Genomic DNA, 17732 nt, shown 5'->3' with positions numbered 1-17732 from the left:
CAACAAGATTGGCTGATCAATTTAGTCGTCCAGTTGAAATCTTTCAAAAGTATGTGAAAGACTAAAGTCAAAGTAAATATGGATTTAGAATAGTAGTTATATTTTACTAACCAAATACCGAAAAAAACCGAACAGAACTGAAACCAACCCGATATCCGGGTTGAACACCCGTAATCCAAATGAAGCCAAACTATTGTTTCATTCTCCAAAATATAATAAAAATAATAACTTAATCCCGCGCAAGGCGCGGGTCTTATTCTAATTTATTATTATTTTGGTTGTTGTCCACAGCAACAAACATTTCTTGAGAGTTCATCCAACTTCGACTGCGCCCACTGAAAGCGTGAGAAATAAAATAAAAGTACAAGATGTAAATTCTCCATTGGTCTTTCAAAAGCAGACACACACACACATGTAATCAAATCATACCAGTTCTTTATGACGTTGTAACATGCGTTCATGTTCTTCCCTACATATCAGGAACTTGGGATAGTAGTTTTTATAAACCTTGTACACCGCTGAGGTAAGAAAAAGGAAGACGCAGTAAATCACAAATGTGCAATTTTCTTGTCATATATATATGTAATATGTATATATATTATTTTTCAGAAGGAAGGAATTATCTACCAAAACATGCAGAAGCAGCGAATCCAAGCTAAACCGAAATGCCAGGGCTAAACAGATTGTCCCACTCAGCACGTTTCGAAGCTGCAATCGGAAAAAAAAAAAATCACAATTATACATTCAAACAAACATCACGATCCAAGGAAAGAATCAGAAAACCTGCGGATGAAGAAGAGAAATCCCGGCGAGACCCCATCGATAGCGATTTCAGATGTACCTGTGGAGGAGACAGAAAGAGCACAAATAAAAAAAACAAAAAAAGGAATAGTAATATACCGTGATCGGATTCTCGACAAACCTGTGCAAAGATCGATCTCAATTTCGGCGACATGATCGGAGAAATTTAGGGTTCTCTCGCGATATTATCAATCAGCTCGTGGATAGAGTGAATCGGCCTTGGGTTTCTTTTATATCTTAATCTAAAGTAAATCCAAGCCCGCTTGTCTATTAGGTCCAAAGTGGATAATATCGTACTAATAATATCAGAGCGGTTTGACAAAAATTTGTAAGAACACCAAAATTAGGGTAAGTAAGAACGGGATCCTTTAAAGACGAAAAATGAGATTTAGCAGATATTAGTCCGAAGATCTTGGAATCTGTGATGTTGTCATAGAAAGAACATTCTCAAAGGAAGCCATGCAATTACTGGTAAAGAAGATTTAGCAGATATTAGTTGGAAGATCTTGGAATCTGTGATGTTGTCAGAGAAAGAACATTCTCAAAGGAAGCCATGCAATTACCGGTACAAAGTAGTGTCAAAGATGATTCACCGAAGGAAACATACGAGACGGATGTGATAGAAGTATTGGGAAAACATTCTAACCTTAAAAAACATAATTCCCAACAACATATATATTACTCCCTCCGTTTTTTAATATAAGTCGTTTTACAGCTATGCACGTAGATTAAGAAAACCATTAATTTCTTATATTTTCTAAACAAAAACATCATTAATTATTTACCTAACCACAATTCAACCAATAGAAAAATATAAGATATATTACCATTGGTTATACAACATTAATTATTAATAAATTTTACATAGAAAACCGAAAACGACATATAATTTGGAACAAAAAATTTTCTCTAAAACGACTTATAATAAAAAACGGAGGCCCAGAAAACACACACGAAATTAAAATATTTTGACTGAGCGAAAGAAAGCAATTGCAGAGACAAGTATTTCAGTTTAGACAAAACCACAACGGACACATAGTTGTCATACCATACGACACATACATCTTATACATAATAATTAGCAAAAGCCAATTAATTGGCTGACCTAGGCAACTTTGAAAGATGGGACAATATCGCTTCGCTTCTCTTGAAGTATTCCTCATCCTTCCTCATATCCTGTCAACACAGACGATAAAGATTAGAAGACATCATCGCAATTATGGTCACATCGAGGGCGGGCTTCTTTGATTTTATTTTATACCTCTTCCAGCCGCTCCAAAAGCTTCTTATCAAAATCACCAACTACATAATTGCCTTGACCAAAAACAAAACAGAACAAAAAGGGTATTAAAAGCTGATTTAAGAGGATAAAAGAATCTCTGTCACTCCACGTACCAGCGAGAAATCCGGAAGCAAAACCTAGGGTTCGAGTAACAACATAAATCCCCATAGCTGTTTTCTTCGACACTACAATCACAAATTATTGAAGAAAATCACACTCTTCTTCTTTTTCTTTTTTTTTAAAGGTCTCGAATTTGGTACAACTTTACCTTCGCACTTGGTTGAGGATGAAGAGAAATTGCGTCTATGCCCCGCCGATACCGATTTTTGATACACCTGTGTCGAGAGATACAACCGATCGAACAAACAAAAAATTTTAGAGGATAACTCAATCGAACAAATATAGGATTCAGATTCTCGACGCACCTGAGCAAAGATCGATCTCATTTTCAGCGACATGATTAGGAAATTTAGGGTTCGTTTCTCACACCGTCTCGTTTATTTTATCCCAATCTATTATTTGGCCCTAGCCCTACCTTACTTCAGTATTATATAAGCCCATTAAAATTTGTAAATGAAAGGAAAATTGTTTTGCCGCGAATTCTGGATGCATCTAGTTTTTAGAGTTTACTATAATATATCTAAGAGGTAATTTTTTATAAACGTTGGTTTGGTGCTGCACTCGAAAGCCATTGCTCGGTCTCCTTATGTGAACCATCTTCTTGCTTCAACTGGTGTGACTCCTGATAGATGCATGCGCATACGTGTATTTTCGAATAAAAAGACTGGGTTGTGGCATTGCTGAGAAACTCAGGGATTAAGCCCAATAATCTGTTTCCGCCAACGTCAAAAACACTCATGCAGGGAACCGCGCGATATCTCTCTGAGAAGCTCTCCGGTAAGCATATTCGAACTCAAATCAAGAAGACGAAGGTTCTTGCATTTACTAAGACCTACGCCCTTGAAGAAGTTCTGACCCAAATTAACCATCTCCAAGCTTTGACATGAACCCCAATCTCCTGGAAACCTCCCTCCTTGATAGAAATTGAAGTCTTCGGTCATGGAGGTTAAATCAGCGCCTTGAGGTTGATCTGACTCCCCTCTAACGCTGCTAATGTCTTCATACACATTGTACAGGTTCGACAGCACAAGAACAGACAAGGAAGAGCAATTTCATATTTGTTACACAATCTTCATCAACAAGTCCTAAGGACCAACCAGAAATAGAAATTAAGGATTTCTCCGGAGATGGGACGTGTTTACAGTAAGAGCAGTAAACGGATTTACAATTTGGTTACCATAGCTTTGCAGACATTCTGAATTTGCAGTTTGGAATTCCCTGTAAGCATTCAGCCTCTGAGTTAGAAAGATCTTCAGCAGCTGGTGAACTGGTCCATATTTAGGATCCTTCTCTAGTTGTGCTACAGCTGGCAATTCCAATAAATCACACTGCAGTTACAGAAACATTGATGTAATCTATAAGAGCTGTGTCAAAGCAAGAAATACGGATCTCAGACATCCCAATCACACTAAGCTTTTACGATTGATTGAGCTTTAAGAGCCGTCGTCGTGTTCTGCCGGATGGTCACCGATTGAGACTCAAAATTGGCACTTGATAATAATATTTTTTCACCTTATTAATTTCAGGATCAATGATTTGATTTGACTCGGCTTCTAGTTTACGATGGAACATATATTATTTGAGGAGTAGATTGTGAAAAATGATCTCATTTGGGCACTGTTTGTTTATTTTTGATTTAGATTGGTAACATGTTCTTTTTTTCTTTTTGAAATTAAGGTTTCTATTAGAAACTCGTAATGATCACAACAACAACCATGTTTATGGAAGATGTACATTTGATTAATTAAAAATCTTGGATTGTCGGAAGCAGCTTTCATTTCTTTACAGAATCAGCAGCATTTGGTCCTCCAAAGAGATAGCCAAGAGATGATACGCCACCAGGAGCTGAACGAACCTTAGTAGATGGCCTCTCCTGTGTCACATTTTGGCATTTCTATCAGTTTTCAAATTTAAAGTTTCATTTTTTTTTTTCATTCTGAAAATGTAACATAATATCTCTTCCTTACCGTGAGAAAGTTTCCAGAGTTTTGACCTTCTGATCTGAAGTAGTTATTAGGACTTCCTCTAACACCTGCAGCAAATCTATTATTATTATCAGTGACGGTGGTGGTCGTGGTCGTAATTGGTCTTCTTCCGGTTCCGTCTGTGGTAGTTGTGGTGGTTGTCGTGGTTGTGGTCCCCATTTTTGTAGCGGCAGAGGATGGAGAATCCCCGGAAGAACCAAAGAGATAACCGAGAGAGCTTTGATGAACACCACTATTTACTCCTCTTGCTTTACCCATCTTTTGCTTCTTTTTTTTTGTTTGATCCTGCTAGAGATAGAGAGATCTAAACAATTTGAAAAATGTTTACAAGTTTTAAGTTTGTGTTCAATGAGTTGGGGATATTTAGAAGAGGAGAGGTTCCAAATAGTATTGTTATATTGAGTTATTACAGACACGTGATAAGACAGATCAAAAGAATTGGTGTTTGTTTACCTCTTCTGGCTAATCTTCTTTGCTGCTTCTTCTTCTAGATTTGGCCTCAAATCAAGGAATAGAAACAAACAGGTGGAAAATGGATATTCACAGTAAGAAAAAAAAGTAAATCTATAATGGGCTTTATGGGCCTTCTTCCGACTTTTATATCTAATGAAGCCCCTCTCAGTTTTTGATTGACTATTGCCTCTACGTCTACCTATCAAAAACTTCGAAAAGTCTAGTGGTCTATGTGTTACATCATTTGGTCGCTTATCAGAAGGGTTGGATCTGAACTTCAGTTTGTTAACTAGACAATAAATTCATTAGTTCCATAGACATACCAAACTTTATTTAGTTATCCTTTTTGAAAAGAAGAAGCCATGTCTGCAAAACTTATGTATAACTTGTCAGATGAGAACCCAAATCTGAATAAACAGTTTGGATGCATTGATGGAATATTTCAATTGTTTTACCGGCAGCATTATCCGGTGAGACCAGTCTCCGTCTCCGACAATGTAGAAAAGTCTTCAATACTGGCGACAGCCGCACCGGTATAACTAAACCAAGAACCAATCCCTCTAAATCACTCATGGTTTACCTTAACCGATGACTCTGTTTCTTCTTATTGCAGCTAAAGATTCACTTCAGTTTCTTGTCCAATGGCTTCACCGGTTTCCGAAATACAACCGCCGTGAAATTTACATCACCGGCGAAAGTTACGCCGGACATTACGTCCCTCAGCTCGCTAGAGAAATCATGCATTACAACAAACGATCCAAGAATCCAATTAATCTCAAAGGAATCATGGTAATATTTAAAAAATTCAAAATCCTCTGTTTCCGTTACCGTTATTGAATTTTCGCGCGTAAAACCGTTTCGTTTGGAAGGTTGGAAACGCCGTGACGGACAATCACTATGACAACCTCGGAACGGTGCCGTATTGGTGGAGCCACGCGATGATCTCCGACAGGACGTATCATCAGCTGGTGAACACTTGCGAGTTCAGTCGACAGGAGGAATCTGATGAATGCGAAACGGTTTACTCTTACGCAATGGAGAAAGAGTTTAGTAGCATCGATCAGTACAACATCTATGCACCGCCGTGTAACAAGTCAAGCGACGGTAGCTGTGGGTTTCGGTGGTTCTTCTGATCGCGGGAGGATGCGTCTCCCTCATCTTCCCCACTCCGTAAGAGCCTCTTTCCTCTGCTTTTCTCTTTCGGTTTGGATCCGGTTCAATGTTCATAAGCAATGTAGCCGGTTATGTCTACTGAGAAGGTACTGAGGAAAATATTAGGGTATGATCGATGTACCGAGAGATATGCAGAAGTCTATAACAACCGGCCTGATGTTTAGAAAGCTCTTCATGCCAACACCACCAAGATTTTGTAAAAATGGACTGCTTGCAGGTTCATTCCATAACTAAGATCATATGTTAAATTTAGTTGTCGGTTTTAATTATAGTTAGTTTTTTGTTGTCAGTGAGGTGCTGAACTGAGATTGGAACGACACAGCTTCATCGGTTCTGCCTATATACCGGGAAATGATTGCCGATGGGATCAGGGTTTGGGTTTTCAGGTCTGTGGTTTTTCATTCTTTCATTGATATTACCTTGACACATTCCCTAAGTCGTTACGTTAGTCTTTTTGTTATGGTTAAGTGGTGACGACGTCGATTCAGCTGTACCGGTGACAGCGACTAGGTACTCATTGGCAAGACTTAGTTTGAATACCAAAGTTCCTTAGTATGTCAAGAAACAGGTACTTAAAAAAACAAGCTGGTTCTTATTTTGTTATCTCCGGTTTAGAAAGAAAACATGGAATTTGAACAAACATTGTGGACTTAGATGGGAGGGTGGCGGAAGTGTTCGAGGGACTAACGTTCGTGACGGTGATAGGAGCAGGTCACGAGGTTCCACTGTCCAAGCCACATGCTGCTTTTGAGCTGTTCAAGTATTTCTTGAGAGGCAAGCCACTTCCAAAGTAGGTGACCATTTCTATATGAACTGTTTTTAACCTTTTAGTTCAACTGCTGTTGAGTTTAAGATGATATTCTTTTTTTCCACTTGATATAATAAAATCTAGAGCCAATGCATACTACACATATTTATATGGACGAATGCAGAAGAAAGGAGACCAATCATTCCAAATAAGTTTCAAACCAATATTCAACTTCTTATTAAGTTGTATGAGAAATTATGGAGAACCAAACAAAACAATAAAACAGAGGATCTCTAGTATCTTCTTGTAGAAGAAAGAAAAAGAGTGGATGGTACATTTATTTTACCAGCGATGGGAAATTAAGAAAGATTACACTAAAAGGAAACCCAAAAATAATGAATCCATCGCCACCTTGTTCTTGCTCTCTCCCCATGGGTGTTATGTGACCGTTCTTTCAGAGGCTTAGTAACGGTTAAAGTAGGTTCTGCGTCTGAACTTGTTGTAGTCTGGCAAATCTTGGATCGGACCAATGGCTGAGATTGCAATGTCCTGCGCATTATCCCCAAAAACATTCCCTTTCATCACCCTTTAGTTTTAAACTCTGTGTAGATAGATAAACAAGACGAGGGAGAGAAAAGATAACTTACCTTGTCATAGACAAACTTGTTGGCCACACGTTTAACGGTGCTGGCATCAACAGCATCGATCCTAGCAAATAGTTCAGCGGTTGGGATTCTTCTCCCATAGGTCAGCAGCTACAAATATCACAAAGTCTCTCGGGTTGTTATCTTTGACCAACGCACATATTTTATAAAGATGTTATTGGTATCATACCTGACGACCAATATCTTCAGCAATTGGGCTAGTTCCATCCATGTGAAGCAAAAGCGACGATTTGAGCTGAAGGGATTATTTAAAATCAGTTAAACAAACAAGTGAGTTAGACGCTGAATCTTGGGAAAGAGATGGGTGTTAGTAAACCTGATTCCGTGCACGGGTCACATCATCGTCTGAAACTCGGAAGGCCAACTTCGTTACCTCATGCATAATGGCATATGATAAATCATCTAAGCAATCGGCCTGCAAAAAGTAGCTTACAATATGTTAAAAGTGATATGATAAGACTGCTTATCCCTAGAAAATTTCAACAAAAGAGATAAACAGCTATGTGGATTATGTTTGGTTGACCTTAGCAACTGCGTACACGCCAAACAATCCAGTATCCTTGTAGTTGGTGTTGAATGCCATTATGCTTTCCGCTATTTCATTAATGGCAACCCTCTGGATCAGAGCAGAACTGCGCACACACAAAGAAAACTTTATCGTTGAATCCATGCTAAGCAATATAGACAGAAAGCAAAATCTCACCCCGTGTGTTTGCCACCACCAACATTCTTGTTCCATGAACCCAACATGGTTTGCATAACCATAAGAGCAACAGAATCTGGATCTGTCCAAGATGCTCCTTCAAAGGCAACAGCAAATTGTGCAAGGGGTAGGTCGTCATCAATCATTCGAACCTGACAAAATGAGATTTAGACAGCAAGCAAAAAAAAAAAATTAAAGGAAAGACAAAATCACAAAGGGCTGTGTATTTACCTCAGAACCAGTAAAACTAGCAGGTTCTTTGGCGACTAGTTGAGTGGTAGAAGTTGGATCAGATGACAACTTGTTAAATAGCTTCTTCACTTGCTCAACAACTTCCTCATGCTTGACAGCTCCTGCCGCAGCAATCACCTGAAAAATATATTTGCATGATCCAACATAAGAATACAAACAAAATCAATAATTGATTCAAGAAATGTTATACCATCCTGGAAGCTGTGTAGTGAGTCTTAATGTAGTTCTGCAGATCTTCTCTGGTGATAGACTTGACATTCTGAGCAGGTCCCAGAATAGTTCTTCCAAGAGGTGTGTATTGGAACGCAGTAGCATGTAGATGGTCAAGAACAACTTCATCGGTTTGTCCCTCCACCTACAGAAGAACCAAATTACAATAAAACTAGAGCTTAACAGAGTGAACAAACAAATAAACCATAACGAATAGAAGTAATAAAAGACTCAAATATCACCTAAATAATGTAAAATTCAAACGTAGTTACTTCTTGACCTTGCCAACATATGATTAACTAAGTCCATAAATCAATAAACGAAGAAGCAGATACATGTAAAAACGACACGTAATTTAAAAGTATATAGAACATAACAAAAGGCATAGAGAACTACAGACCATAAAGTTCGAATTTTTAAGACATAACTGAGTGAAGAAACCGAACAGACACATCAAGAAACAAAAGACTCACAATTACTCAAGACACACTGATTAATATAACATCTAACTTGAATATATATAGAACAGAACATAAAGTTCGAATTTTTAAAGAAGACGCAACTGAGTGAAGAAACAGACACAAGACTCACAATCACTCAGACAAACATAAATAAATAGTGATACAACATCAGAACATCAAAGTTCGAATATTTAACAAGATAGAGTAATTACCTCTTGCATTTCCCTGAGGATGACATCACGCTCCCTGTTAATCCTCTGCTCCTCGAACTTAGAGTTCTGCAAGATATCAGCCAACACATCCAAAGCCTGGTTCACATCGGACTCCATCACCTTGGCATAGTAAGTGGTCTGCTCCCTCGACGTATACGCATTCAAATGACCACCAATGTCCTCGATCTCCTCCTCCAACGCCCTCACCGTGCGCCTCTCCGTGCCTTTGAATATCATATGCTCCAGAAAATGCGCCGTCCCGTTCGTCTCATCGGACTCGAACCTCGATCCGGCGTCGATCCACACCCCGACGGTGGCGGTCTTCGCGGAGAGATTCGATTCGGTGGCGACTCGGAGGCCGTTGGGTAAAGTGGTGACGCGTGTCTCGGGAGATGACAAGATGTGGTTGTGAGAGGCGAGGATTGGATGAGGGGATGCGTATTTGAGGAATCTCTGATCGGGATTCTCCAGCCTCTTGAGCTTCTCTTTGGTGATCTCGGCGGCGTGGTCGTAGGGCATGAGAATCGGCGTCGCCGGCGGGGGAGGGGAGTGAGTCGCGGAATCGAGAGCTGAGATCGAGGAGGAAGCTCGTGTCGCTTGATTGAGAGCGAGACGCCTCTGAGATCGGAGAGCCGAGGTCAATAGATTCTTAATCGCCATTGCTGATGGGCTCTACACTCTCTCTCTCTCTCTAGGGTTGGTGTTTTTTTTTTAATTACTTTGTCAAGAAAAATGGAAGAGACGACTCGAGATGCGAACTATTCGCCAGTAGTTATGCGATGATGATGATTCCGACAGCTTCTAGACGACGTCGTTTTATAATGGATAGAATAATAAGGCCCAATTAATAATTGTGGCCCATCAAAATGGGCCCATTTTGTTTCTCCGGATTGGGAGAAAAACCCTAAGCAAAATGTAATGACGACATATATATAGACATTGTTCTTGGAGATTGAAAGCCCTAGCCTTTCGAGGAGTAACGTGAGAAGATTCAGCTGCCTTGCGCAAACTTCCCAGACGAAGATCTCTGCTTTTAGATATGGCAACTGGTAAAACAGTGAAAGACGTATCTCCACATGACTTTGTCAAGGCTTACGCTTCTCATCTCAAGCGATCTGGCAAGGTTTGTGCTCTTCTTTCGTGTTTTAGGTGTGTTTAATGCGGACTTAGAACTTTTTAGGGAGTTAAATCAATCCAATTCTCCACATTTCGACGTTCTGTTTCTTCTTCACCATGTGTTCTTCTGTTATGCTGTGTTTGAGATTTTTGTTTTTTATTGTTGGAATGTTGATAAATGGATCTTACACTGTCTAATTAAAGTTACAAATACATATTTTATTAGTCTGTCGTATTGAAATTAGTTTCTTTTAGCTGGCAATGTTTGTTCATGCTGAGTTCATAACCACTTAATAGTGTCTTTTTGATCAATTGAAAATGTAACGAATGTTCATTGAAAGCAGGAATGTTTAGTGATTGGTCATCGTCATTACTAGTTTGTTTGCTGCTTCGTAACTTTGTGTTTTTTTTTCACCTGACTCGTATGCTTTCAATTACGCAGATCGAGCTTCCCTCATGGACAGACATTGTGAAGACCGGTAAATTGAAGGAGCTTGCCCCTTATGATCCCGATTGGTATTACATCAGAGCTGGTAAGCTCTCTCTTTCCCCCTAGTCTCAGCTTTATTTCTCAATACTCATATAAATAAAAGTTCTTAAGAAGACTATACTCTTTTATAATGGCAGCATCTATGGCAAGGAAAGTATACCTGAGGGGAGGTCTTGGAGTTGGTGCTTTCCGTAGAATCTACGGTGGCAGCAAGAGAAACGGCAGTCGCCCACCTCACTTCTGCAAAAGCAGCGGTGGCATTGCCCGTCACATCCTCCAGCAGTTGGAGACTATGAACATTGTTGAGATAGACACCAAAGGGTAATAAACTTTCTTCAAATAATAGCTATCTTCTATATCCATTCTTTGAGCTTGACGCTGATGGTTACAATCTGTTCTTCTTCTTCTTCAGAGGAAGAAGAATCACTTCCAGTGGGCAACGGGACTTGGACCAAGTTGCTGGACGTATTGCTGTTGAAGTTTGAACATCTGAAATGTTGTTTTGAGGCTCTACTACTTTTCCGAAACCAATGTTCTGTTTTTAGTGTTTATTTTTTTTCTCAAAGAACAATTTATTATCAATATCATTGCTGAAGACTGCTCCCATAATGTTTAGAAACCTTCTTTGTTTTGGTTCTTTGATTAAATATGAAGTTATCATCATCTAAGATATAGGCAAAACAAAATTAAATCCTTTGGGATCAAACCTGCTGAGGATTTATACCAATCAATTGACAGAATGAAAGACATTACTCTACCATGTAGATTCAAGTTCAGGTTATAACTAAATGTAAAAACTGAAACAAAAATCACAGCAAGGTCCTTCACCTGGTAATTAACACACAGCACTGTAATGTCAAATGAATCAGACAGATTAAAACTGAAGTGTATGCATATAATGAAATCTCCATTTGATTACATGTCGTCCCATGCAAGAAGAAGAAAAACTGAAAGGTGAGGTTGTTGTTATAGTCCAAGGTTGGTAGCTGTTAAAACCAAGTGAATTGGTCTGTCTCTAGACACTTAGGCTGCTGCAGCCTGCAGGCTCATCCCATTTCTTAATCTTCTTATCCTCTGTTTTGTTTCCTTTTTCCTTATATGTTATTGCCTTTGGAAACGGGAAGCAAGTAAGCTTTGTTAAGGTCCATGTGTTGACCAAATCATGATGAGACTATTCCTGATGCAGAGGATTATTGTTGTTGGTCAGATTCTTTGTTGCTTTCTCCCTTTGTCCTATCTTTTCTCTCGGATCTCATGTTACATTATTTTGTACGATGATGACTTCAAAATAAATGATTTTGCTATAACAATGAAACATGAATAACAAGATTTTCATAGTTGTGATTAACACTATTATAGGTTCCTCACTATAAGCTTTCACATTCAAGCATACAAATTGGATTGAGAAGTGGTCGGCCTTCTCTTCTTCTTCTTTCCTTTGTGATTGATTCCAATAAGGGAGAAAGAGAGAGAGATAGGGGCAGGTCCAAAGGCGCATAGATGGGAAGAATATCAGATAAATATGGAAAACTTTGACCCCGCCCCGCCCATTTGATTGATTCAATACACTGACTCTCTTCATCTCATCTCATTTCCCAACTCTCACTCTTTACTTCTCTCTCATGCGTGTTCTTGTTTGATTCATCGGCTCACATCAGTCACATAGCCACAGTAAGTAATCAGTCACCTAATTTTTTTGAGAGTTTTTTATTCTTTTTCTCCTTTTTCAAATCTGGATTTGTTGTTTTAGACCAGCAGCTATACATGATGAGGACATGTGTTCATTTTGTTAAAAATCCTCTGTTTTATTGCTCTGTTGCATTTCATGCGATCCATTTATGAATCAAGATTCTGTTAAAGAAGATTATTTACTAAGTACCCACTTATACTTCTTGAGGCTTCTTCCCAGTCACTAATTATTGTTCTTTTATCATTGCAGATAAAGAGTAAAGAGCAAAAGAAGGCCCTGTGGGATTTTGATACTACTGATAAACTGCAAAGTCTTTTTGAACTCTTCTTTGTAGTTGTTTGGTTGGTTCTTTTTGGCAATATAGATGGCAGAAGTTGATGATCAACTAGAGATCAAGTTTCGCTTAAACGACGGTTCTGATATCGGTCCTAAAGCATTTCCGGATGCTACCACTGTTGCTGCATTGAAGGAGACTGTTATCTCTCAATGGCCTAGAGGTCAGTTTCTTAATGGCTTACTTTACCCTCCTCATGCACTTTGCGTTGTAAAGGCTTGAATGTTTCCTGTAACCAATGGTTATGGCATGATTTTCTATGATTACTTGTGAGAATCATGTCACTCTTTAGGATAATCTTATGCTTAATGTTTATCCTAATGGACACTTGCTGAGCCTGTGCTCAAACAACTCTTTTGTCACTGATCAACCTACTTGTGTCATTTGTTCTTGTCTGTTCATGATTCGAGCTAGAGAAGGAAAATGGACCGAGGACAGTGAAAGAGGTGAAGTTGATAAGCGCAGGGAAAGTTTTGGACAACAACAAAACGGTTAAAGACTACCGAAGCCCTGTCTCTACTCTCGTTGACGCTGTCACCACAATGCACGTCATCATCCAACCTCTGCTTACTGAAAAAGGTATTCAAAGAGAAACAAAGCCTCTACTTAAGCTTCAAAACTCTGTTCTCGACTTGACATTGTTTCTTTGATTATGTTTTGGAACAGAAAAGAAGCCTAAAGATGGAGATCCTAAGATGAACAAATGTGTCTGTTCAATCATGTAAGAGTGTGTTTCAGATTTGTGGTTTGGTTTTAGATTGTTTATCGATACAGATACATGATCAAAAGAGTTGTTGAACGTTTCTTTTATAAAGTATAAAATCAAATCTCTTTACAAGACCGAATCGTTTCTATATTCTTTATAAGACTAACGATGAATACTATTTGTTCCATCATCTTCGTTTTCTACCAGAGACGGTCTTCTTAACAGCACCAACAGAGACTAAGAACTGATCAAGAGAAGAGAGAGTCCTCATATCATCCGGAGGAAAATAGCTGGCCGCTTTACCCATCAGCGAAGTGAAGAGAATAGAGAGCGAAGGAGGACGGTTCACATATCTCTCCCCTAGAAGATCATCAAGAAACCCGAACGCAGCTAGAAACTCTGACCTCCCTGCGTTTACCGGAGCCTCGAAATGAGCTGGGATTATCCTCTTGAATCTCCAGTCACTCGCTATCTCATCGATCCAATCCCTCACCTTCTCGGGGACTTTGCTAAAGACCAGAGTCTTGACAATGGGAGAAACTATCAGCTTCTGTGACATTTGTGCAAAGCTCGCGTTTGGCTCCAAGAGATTAGACGGGCCGAGAAACAGGATTTGCAGAACCATTCTTTCCCATCCTGCACGTTAAAAGACACTCATTGAGATCTTTTGTTTGATGAATTTGAATTTCAAGAAGTTGTTGGCTGACCTTTTTGGCGGGTGTTTGGGGTATCAACGACAGGGTCATTAGGTACTTGTTTGCCTTTGCTAAGTATCTTCACAGCCAGTCCGTTCTTAGCCGAGGCCAGCAAGGACTGGCTGCTGATACTCGACGGCGGCTTCCGTGGGACGAAGATGACAGCATCAGTGACTAGTAGAGTTCTTGAACGCTTATGGTAGAACGCTACTTCCACATACGGTCCAATTCCTGTATATTATTTATTCCATAAGTACAGGGCCGACCCTCAGATTTTGGAGGAGTATAGACGATTTAATAAATGATTTTTAGGCGAATGTTTCATGAGGCTTGGCTAAGGACCGCCAACAGGATTGAAATAGTGAAGGAACGTACCGACTTCAGGAGAGCTTAAGACTTTCTGCTCGATCTCATCAGCCCACGGGGTAGATAAGTCTCCGTCTTTAATGGTTTTGGCGCGAAAGATACCGAAAAACTCGAGTGGTAAGTTCAGTGGCCAGCTCCATTGTCTTGGCGCCACCCATACTTGAGCCTTGGGGAACTTTCTAGAGAACGGACCGACGAATATCTTGTGCTCGTAAGCAAAAGTTGGCAGGACAATGTACTCAACCGGAGCTCCCAACTCCTCAATAAGCTGCTTCAACATAAAAGTAAGCAAATAGAGTTCAGACATCGTTTAAAAGTAAATTATTCACAACCATGTGTTTATGAAACTAAAGCATGATACTTTTATCATTTTAACAATTCTCTGGAGATAGTAATCAATCAATAGATTAAATAAAAAAAGGGGGAACCTGAATACACTCTTTGGTGGGAGCAATGGGAGCATGAACCCATAAACCACCGGATTTGAGTTTGATGACAGTCATTCTTATATTCGTTGAGACACTGCTGAAACCTAAAGCTTGTTCTTGTTCAAACATCCATATGCTACCTTTTACCGCCTGCATAACAAGCAAAGGTTCGAAATTCGAGATTGCTAATTGAAAGGCACTGTAATGGATTCTCAAACGAGTTCGAAAGCCAAACCTCGGTTCTGATGGTGCGCCGGTTAAGGAAAGGACCAAGAGGAAATGGGAATCCAGTGAAGTTTATGTAAAACTGTTTGCTTCTATCGCCATCTGTAACGACTGTCTTGCTCGTCGAAGCAGCAGAGACCGTAACCGGACCTTTCATTTTCCGGTTAACGGACATGGGTCGACCGATCTTCAAGGACACACCGAGAAAGTTAGAGTTTTGATTCAATGGAAGCTTGGGATTAGGAAGAAACGATGCATGTTTCGGGAGATGAACGGCTATGGCCGCTGCCGCCATTTCTCTTGCTTCCCTTCTTCTTCCTTCTCAGTTCGATGCTCTGTTTCTATTGTTCGTTCAGGTAATGGAACTAGAAGCTGTTATGAGAACACGTGGATGGGTGTAATGGATAGTCGTTCCTACGTGGATTTTATGACTGATATCGTGTGGACATAAACCAATGTGATGACGTCAAAAACAAAAGATAAAAGGAAATTTAAGAAATATTCGTGGTCAACAACACGACGTCGTCTTATCGAATTACAATATCCATTGGTTGGTTCGCGGAAATGGTTACGACGTGCTATTATCAGTTGCGTGTGCATGTTATTGCGGGAACATATGATCTGCTTTTTTGTATGCGACGAGCCATTACATATCTCGTTATTTTACTAATTAAGAAGTACAACTAATATAAGTACTCACATATAGTTTTGGAAATTTTGATATGTATCACTGTTATAGTAATTTATTTTTATTTTAGTTATTATTTTAAATATTCAAAAGATATATATATATATACTCATTTCGTATGTTAATAAAGGAATTGAATCTTTGAACCCTTGAAAGAAGAAAATGGAAATAAATTCCCGCCAAAAAGGTGAGAAAATATTACTACAAAACAGAATAATGTAATAACCAGAGAAAAATAATAATAATGCCAGCAATTAAAGCCTAATTACTCCCTTAACTATATAACGCGTACCTTTAATTAAAGTGTACTTCATCGTCAACATCGAGGTTGATTAAAGTAGTAATAAGATTCCAAACGTTAGTTGAAGAAATTACGGATCTTGAGAGATCTTTTCCCCGTAAAACGAGAAATTTGTATGTCTGATTTGACTTGGAAACAGCCCCACTCACTCATATACATTCATTCATAAAACTGCTATTTCTTGAGAGATAAGACTAAGAGTCATTAAGCACTGAGCTTCTTCTTTTTCTTTCTAGAGTGATCGATGGCTAGACTTGCGTTGATGGCTGCGGCAGTGGTTCTAGCTTTTCTTGCGGCAGTTCCGGTGACTGAGGTGGCCGCTAAGAGATGGATAGTGGGTGATAACAAGTTCTGGAATCCCAATATCAACTATACCATTTGGGCTCAGGACAAACATTTCTACCTCGACGACTGGCTCTGTACTATTCTCCCTCACTCTCTATCAACGTTGATTCTTGTCACACTCTAGATTATATGATTTTAAAAACTTTGTGTAAGATCTTGTCCAACACAATCAATCTTATCTTGTCTGAAAAGGACCACTAGATTCTTTCCTAGTCGTTTTCTTACAGTAAAAGGATAGTAAACTAAGATTAATGTTTATCCTTTCACGTATCTTGTTTGACTTATATAGTTTCTATCCATGTGTCTCTATTTGTTTTTTTTTCTTTCAGATTTTGTGTACGAGAGAAACCAATACAACGTTATAGAAGTGAACGAGACCAACTACATAAGTTGCAATGCCGATAACCCGATCGCTAATTGGAGCCGTGGATCTGGAAGGGACGTTGTTCATCTCAACGTGACCAGACATTACTATCTCATTAGCGGTAGCGGTGGTGGATGTTACGGTGGTATGAAGCTCGATGTTTTAGTTGAGAAACCGCCTCCCCACCAACCGCAGCACCTATCAAGAACAATGCAAGACGAGCCTTCTCCAACTTGGTTTTGCACATCAGTTTGTCATTCCAGTAGCTGTTTTACAATGATGGGACAATGTGGGACGCGGTACTGCGGTTTTGTTAACGAGTTGACTTCTTTTTATGAATAAAAAACGATTGTTTAGATTCTTAGCAAAGTGAAACCCTTCCTCCGTAGCTCTTAGTGTTCGTTACTCTCTATTATGTTGGTTCTTGGATCTTCAGTATTCGTTGTGTCAGTGTGTCTGTGCCTTGGGAGATGTTCATGCTTGCTTGTTGGTGGGAAATCAATTGTTGAAACCTGAAAGATAAGTGTAATTGCTTTATGATAAGAAAAAAACTTATTGGACCTATTTGGGCTTTGATTGTAAGGTATATAGGTATTTCAGTTAGAACCATTGTAATGGTAGTTGCCACTATACACTTTATATGATGTAAATGTCAATGACATCTATACACACTATATGATAATAATAATATTTATTCTAAACTCAATAGTGCATACCGATAATCTGGCCCATGAGTCAGACAATATGTATTGATGTTGGAACAGGACTAAGTTTTTCCCAAGACTTGTTAGTTGCTATTTAAAAATTTATCCAAAAGTTTTTCCCCCATATCTATAGTTTTCTTCACATTCTATAGTTGTTTATCACATTTACAGAAATTATATGTTCTCACCAGATTATAATTTCTGTAAATGTGAAT

The 17732-nt window shown here is 39.1% G+C and overlaps 6 protein-coding genes and 2 pseudogenes across 6 annotated transcripts; 4 read left to right on the top strand and 4 right to left on the bottom strand.

Annotated features, from left to right (window-relative positions):
• Positions 1 to 1748: 1748 nt before the first annotated feature.
• LOC125598167 lies at positions 1749 to 3209 on the bottom strand. Its single transcript, XM_048772452.1, has 5 exons — positions 2509 to 3209; positions 2352 to 2418; positions 2197 to 2268; positions 2063 to 2115; positions 1749 to 1977 (listed from the first exon to the last, which is right to left on the bottom strand). The coding sequence occupies exons 1-5, from the start codon at positions 2539 to 2541 to the stop codon at positions 1894 to 1896; spliced, it is 309 nt and encodes a 102-aa protein (XP_048628409.1). The 5' UTR covers positions 2542 to 3209; the 3' UTR covers positions 1749 to 1893.
• A 25-nt stretch (positions 3210 to 3234) lies between these two features.
• Positions 3235 to 4916, bottom strand: LOC106435620 (protein SPIRAL1-like 3). The gene is made up of 2 exons (XM_013876526.3): positions 4171 to 4916; positions 3235 to 4076 (listed from the first exon to the last, which is right to left on the bottom strand). The coding sequence occupies exons 1-2, from the start codon at positions 4444 to 4446 to the stop codon at positions 3978 to 3980; spliced, it is 375 nt and encodes a 124-aa protein (XP_013731980.2). The 5' UTR covers positions 4447 to 4916; the 3' UTR covers positions 3235 to 3977.
• Positions 4721 to 7049, top strand: LOC106415130 (annotated as a pseudogene).
• LOC106435631 (probable mitochondrial-processing peptidase subunit beta, mitochondrial) lies at positions 6772 to 9847 on the bottom strand. The gene is made up of 9 exons (XM_048772451.1): positions 9066 to 9847; positions 8373 to 8537; positions 8162 to 8299; positions 7931 to 8082; positions 7751 to 7859; positions 7544 to 7642; positions 7397 to 7462; positions 7210 to 7317; positions 6772 to 7111 (listed from the first exon to the last, which is right to left on the bottom strand). Exons 1-9 carry the CDS (start codon positions 9723 to 9725, stop codon positions 7025 to 7027), a joined length of 1584 nt encoding a protein of 527 aa, XP_048628408.1. The 5' UTR covers positions 9726 to 9847; the 3' UTR covers positions 6772 to 7024.
• A 124-nt stretch (positions 9848 to 9971) lies between these two features.
• On the top strand, positions 9972 to 11343 carry LOC106404123 (40S ribosomal protein S19-1). The gene is made up of 4 exons (XM_013844870.3): positions 9972 to 10188; positions 10624 to 10714; positions 10809 to 10992; positions 11084 to 11343. The coding sequence occupies exons 1-4, from the start codon at positions 10105 to 10107 to the stop codon at positions 11154 to 11156; spliced, it is 432 nt and encodes a 143-aa protein (XP_013700324.1). The 5' UTR covers positions 9972 to 10104; the 3' UTR covers positions 11157 to 11343.
• Positions 11344 to 12357: 1014 nt separating this feature from the next.
• LOC111211674 (membrane-anchored ubiquitin-fold protein 1-like) lies at positions 12358 to 13722 on the top strand. Its single transcript, XM_048772450.1, has 3 exons — positions 12358 to 12858; positions 13110 to 13274; positions 13362 to 13722. Exons 1-3 carry the CDS (start codon positions 12726 to 12728, stop codon positions 13418 to 13420), a joined length of 357 nt encoding a protein of 118 aa, XP_048628407.1. The 5' UTR covers positions 12358 to 12725; the 3' UTR covers positions 13421 to 13722.
• LOC106404110 lies at positions 13485 to 15507 on the bottom strand. The gene is made up of 5 exons (XM_013844861.3): positions 15126 to 15507; positions 14891 to 15040; positions 14472 to 14730; positions 14109 to 14327; positions 13485 to 14037 (listed from the first exon to the last, which is right to left on the bottom strand). Exons 1-5 carry the CDS (start codon positions 15408 to 15410, stop codon positions 13589 to 13591), a joined length of 1362 nt encoding a protein of 453 aa, XP_013700315.2. The 5' UTR covers positions 15411 to 15507; the 3' UTR covers positions 13485 to 13588.
• Positions 15508 to 16210: 703 nt separating this feature from the next.
• LOC125598166 lies at positions 16211 to 17130 on the top strand (annotated as a pseudogene).
• Positions 17131 to 17732: the final 602 nt, after the last annotated feature.

Source organism: Brassica napus, unplaced genomic scaffold (genome assembly GCF_020379485.1).
Source record: "Brassica napus cultivar Da-Ae unplaced genomic scaffold, Da-Ae ScsIHWf_1639;HRSCAF=2257, whole genome shotgun sequence".
NCBI lineage: Eukaryota > Viridiplantae > Streptophyta > Magnoliopsida > Brassicales > Brassicaceae > Brassica > Brassica napus.
Note: the sequence above shows the minus strand (reverse complement) of the source record. Positions and strands in the feature narration are given on the sequence as shown.

Coding starts and splice junctions, on each gene's coding strand:
- LOC125598167 (XM_048772452.1), bottom strand. CDS start 2,541: ATGTCGCTGAAAATGAGATCGATCTTTGCTCAG. Junction 2,269..2,351: donor ATCCTCAACCAAGTGCGAAG/GTAAAGTTGTAC, acceptor TTGTGATTGTAG/TGTCGAAGAAAACAGCTATG. Junction 1,978..2,062: donor TTTTGGAGCGGCTGGAAGAG/GTATAAAATAAA, acceptor CTGTGTTGACAG/GATATGAGGAAGGATGAGGA.
- LOC106435620 (XM_013876526.3), bottom strand. CDS start 4,446: ATGGGTAAAGCAAGAGGAGTAAATAGTGGTGTTCATCAAAGCTCTCTC. Junction 4,077..4,170: donor ACTCTGGAAACTTTCTCACG/GTAAGGAAGAGA, acceptor AATGTGACACAG/GAGAGGCCATCTACTAAGGT.
- LOC106435631 (XM_048772451.1), bottom strand. CDS start 9,725: ATGGCGATTAAGAATCTATTGACCTCGGCTCTCCGATCTCAGAGGCGT. Junction 7,318..7,396: donor CTGAAGATATTGGTCGTCAG/GTATGATACCAA, acceptor TGATATTTGTAG/CTGCTGACCTATGGGAGAAG. Junction 7,112..7,209: donor ACAAGTTTGTCTATGACAAG/GTAAGTTATCTT, acceptor GATAATGCGCAG/GACATTGCAATCTCAGCCAT.
- LOC106404123 (XM_013844870.3), top strand. CDS start 10,105: ATGGCAACTGGTAAAACAGTGAAAGACGTATCTCCACATGACTTTGTC. Junction 10,189..10,623: donor ATCTCAAGCGATCTGGCAAG/GTTTGTGCTCTT, acceptor TCAATTACGCAG/ATCGAGCTTCCCTCATGGAC. Junction 10,993..11,083: donor GTTGAGATAGACACCAAAGG/GTAATAAACTTT, acceptor CTTCTTCTTCAG/AGGAAGAAGAATCACTTCCA.
- LOC111211674 (XM_048772450.1), top strand. CDS start 12,726: ATGGCAGAAGTTGATGATCAACTAGAGATCAAGTTTCGCTTAAACGAC. Junction 12,859..13,109: donor TATCTCTCAATGGCCTAGAG/GTCAGTTTCTTA, acceptor GATTCGAGCTAG/AGAAGGAAAATGGACCGAGG. Junction 13,275..13,361: donor ACCTCTGCTTACTGAAAAAG/GTATTCAAAGAG, acceptor GTTTTGGAACAG/AAAAGAAGCCTAAAGATGGA.
- LOC106404110 (XM_013844861.3), bottom strand. CDS start 15,410: ATGGCGGCAGCGGCCATAGCCGTTCATCTCCCGAAACATGCATCGTTT. Junction 15,041..15,125: donor GGCGCACCATCAGAACCGAG/GTTTGGCTTTCG, acceptor CTTGTTATGCAG/GCGGTAAAAGGTAGCATATG. Junction 14,328..14,471: donor CTTAAGCTCTCCTGAAGTCG/GTACGTTCCTTC, acceptor AATAATATACAG/GAATTGGACCGTATGTGGAA.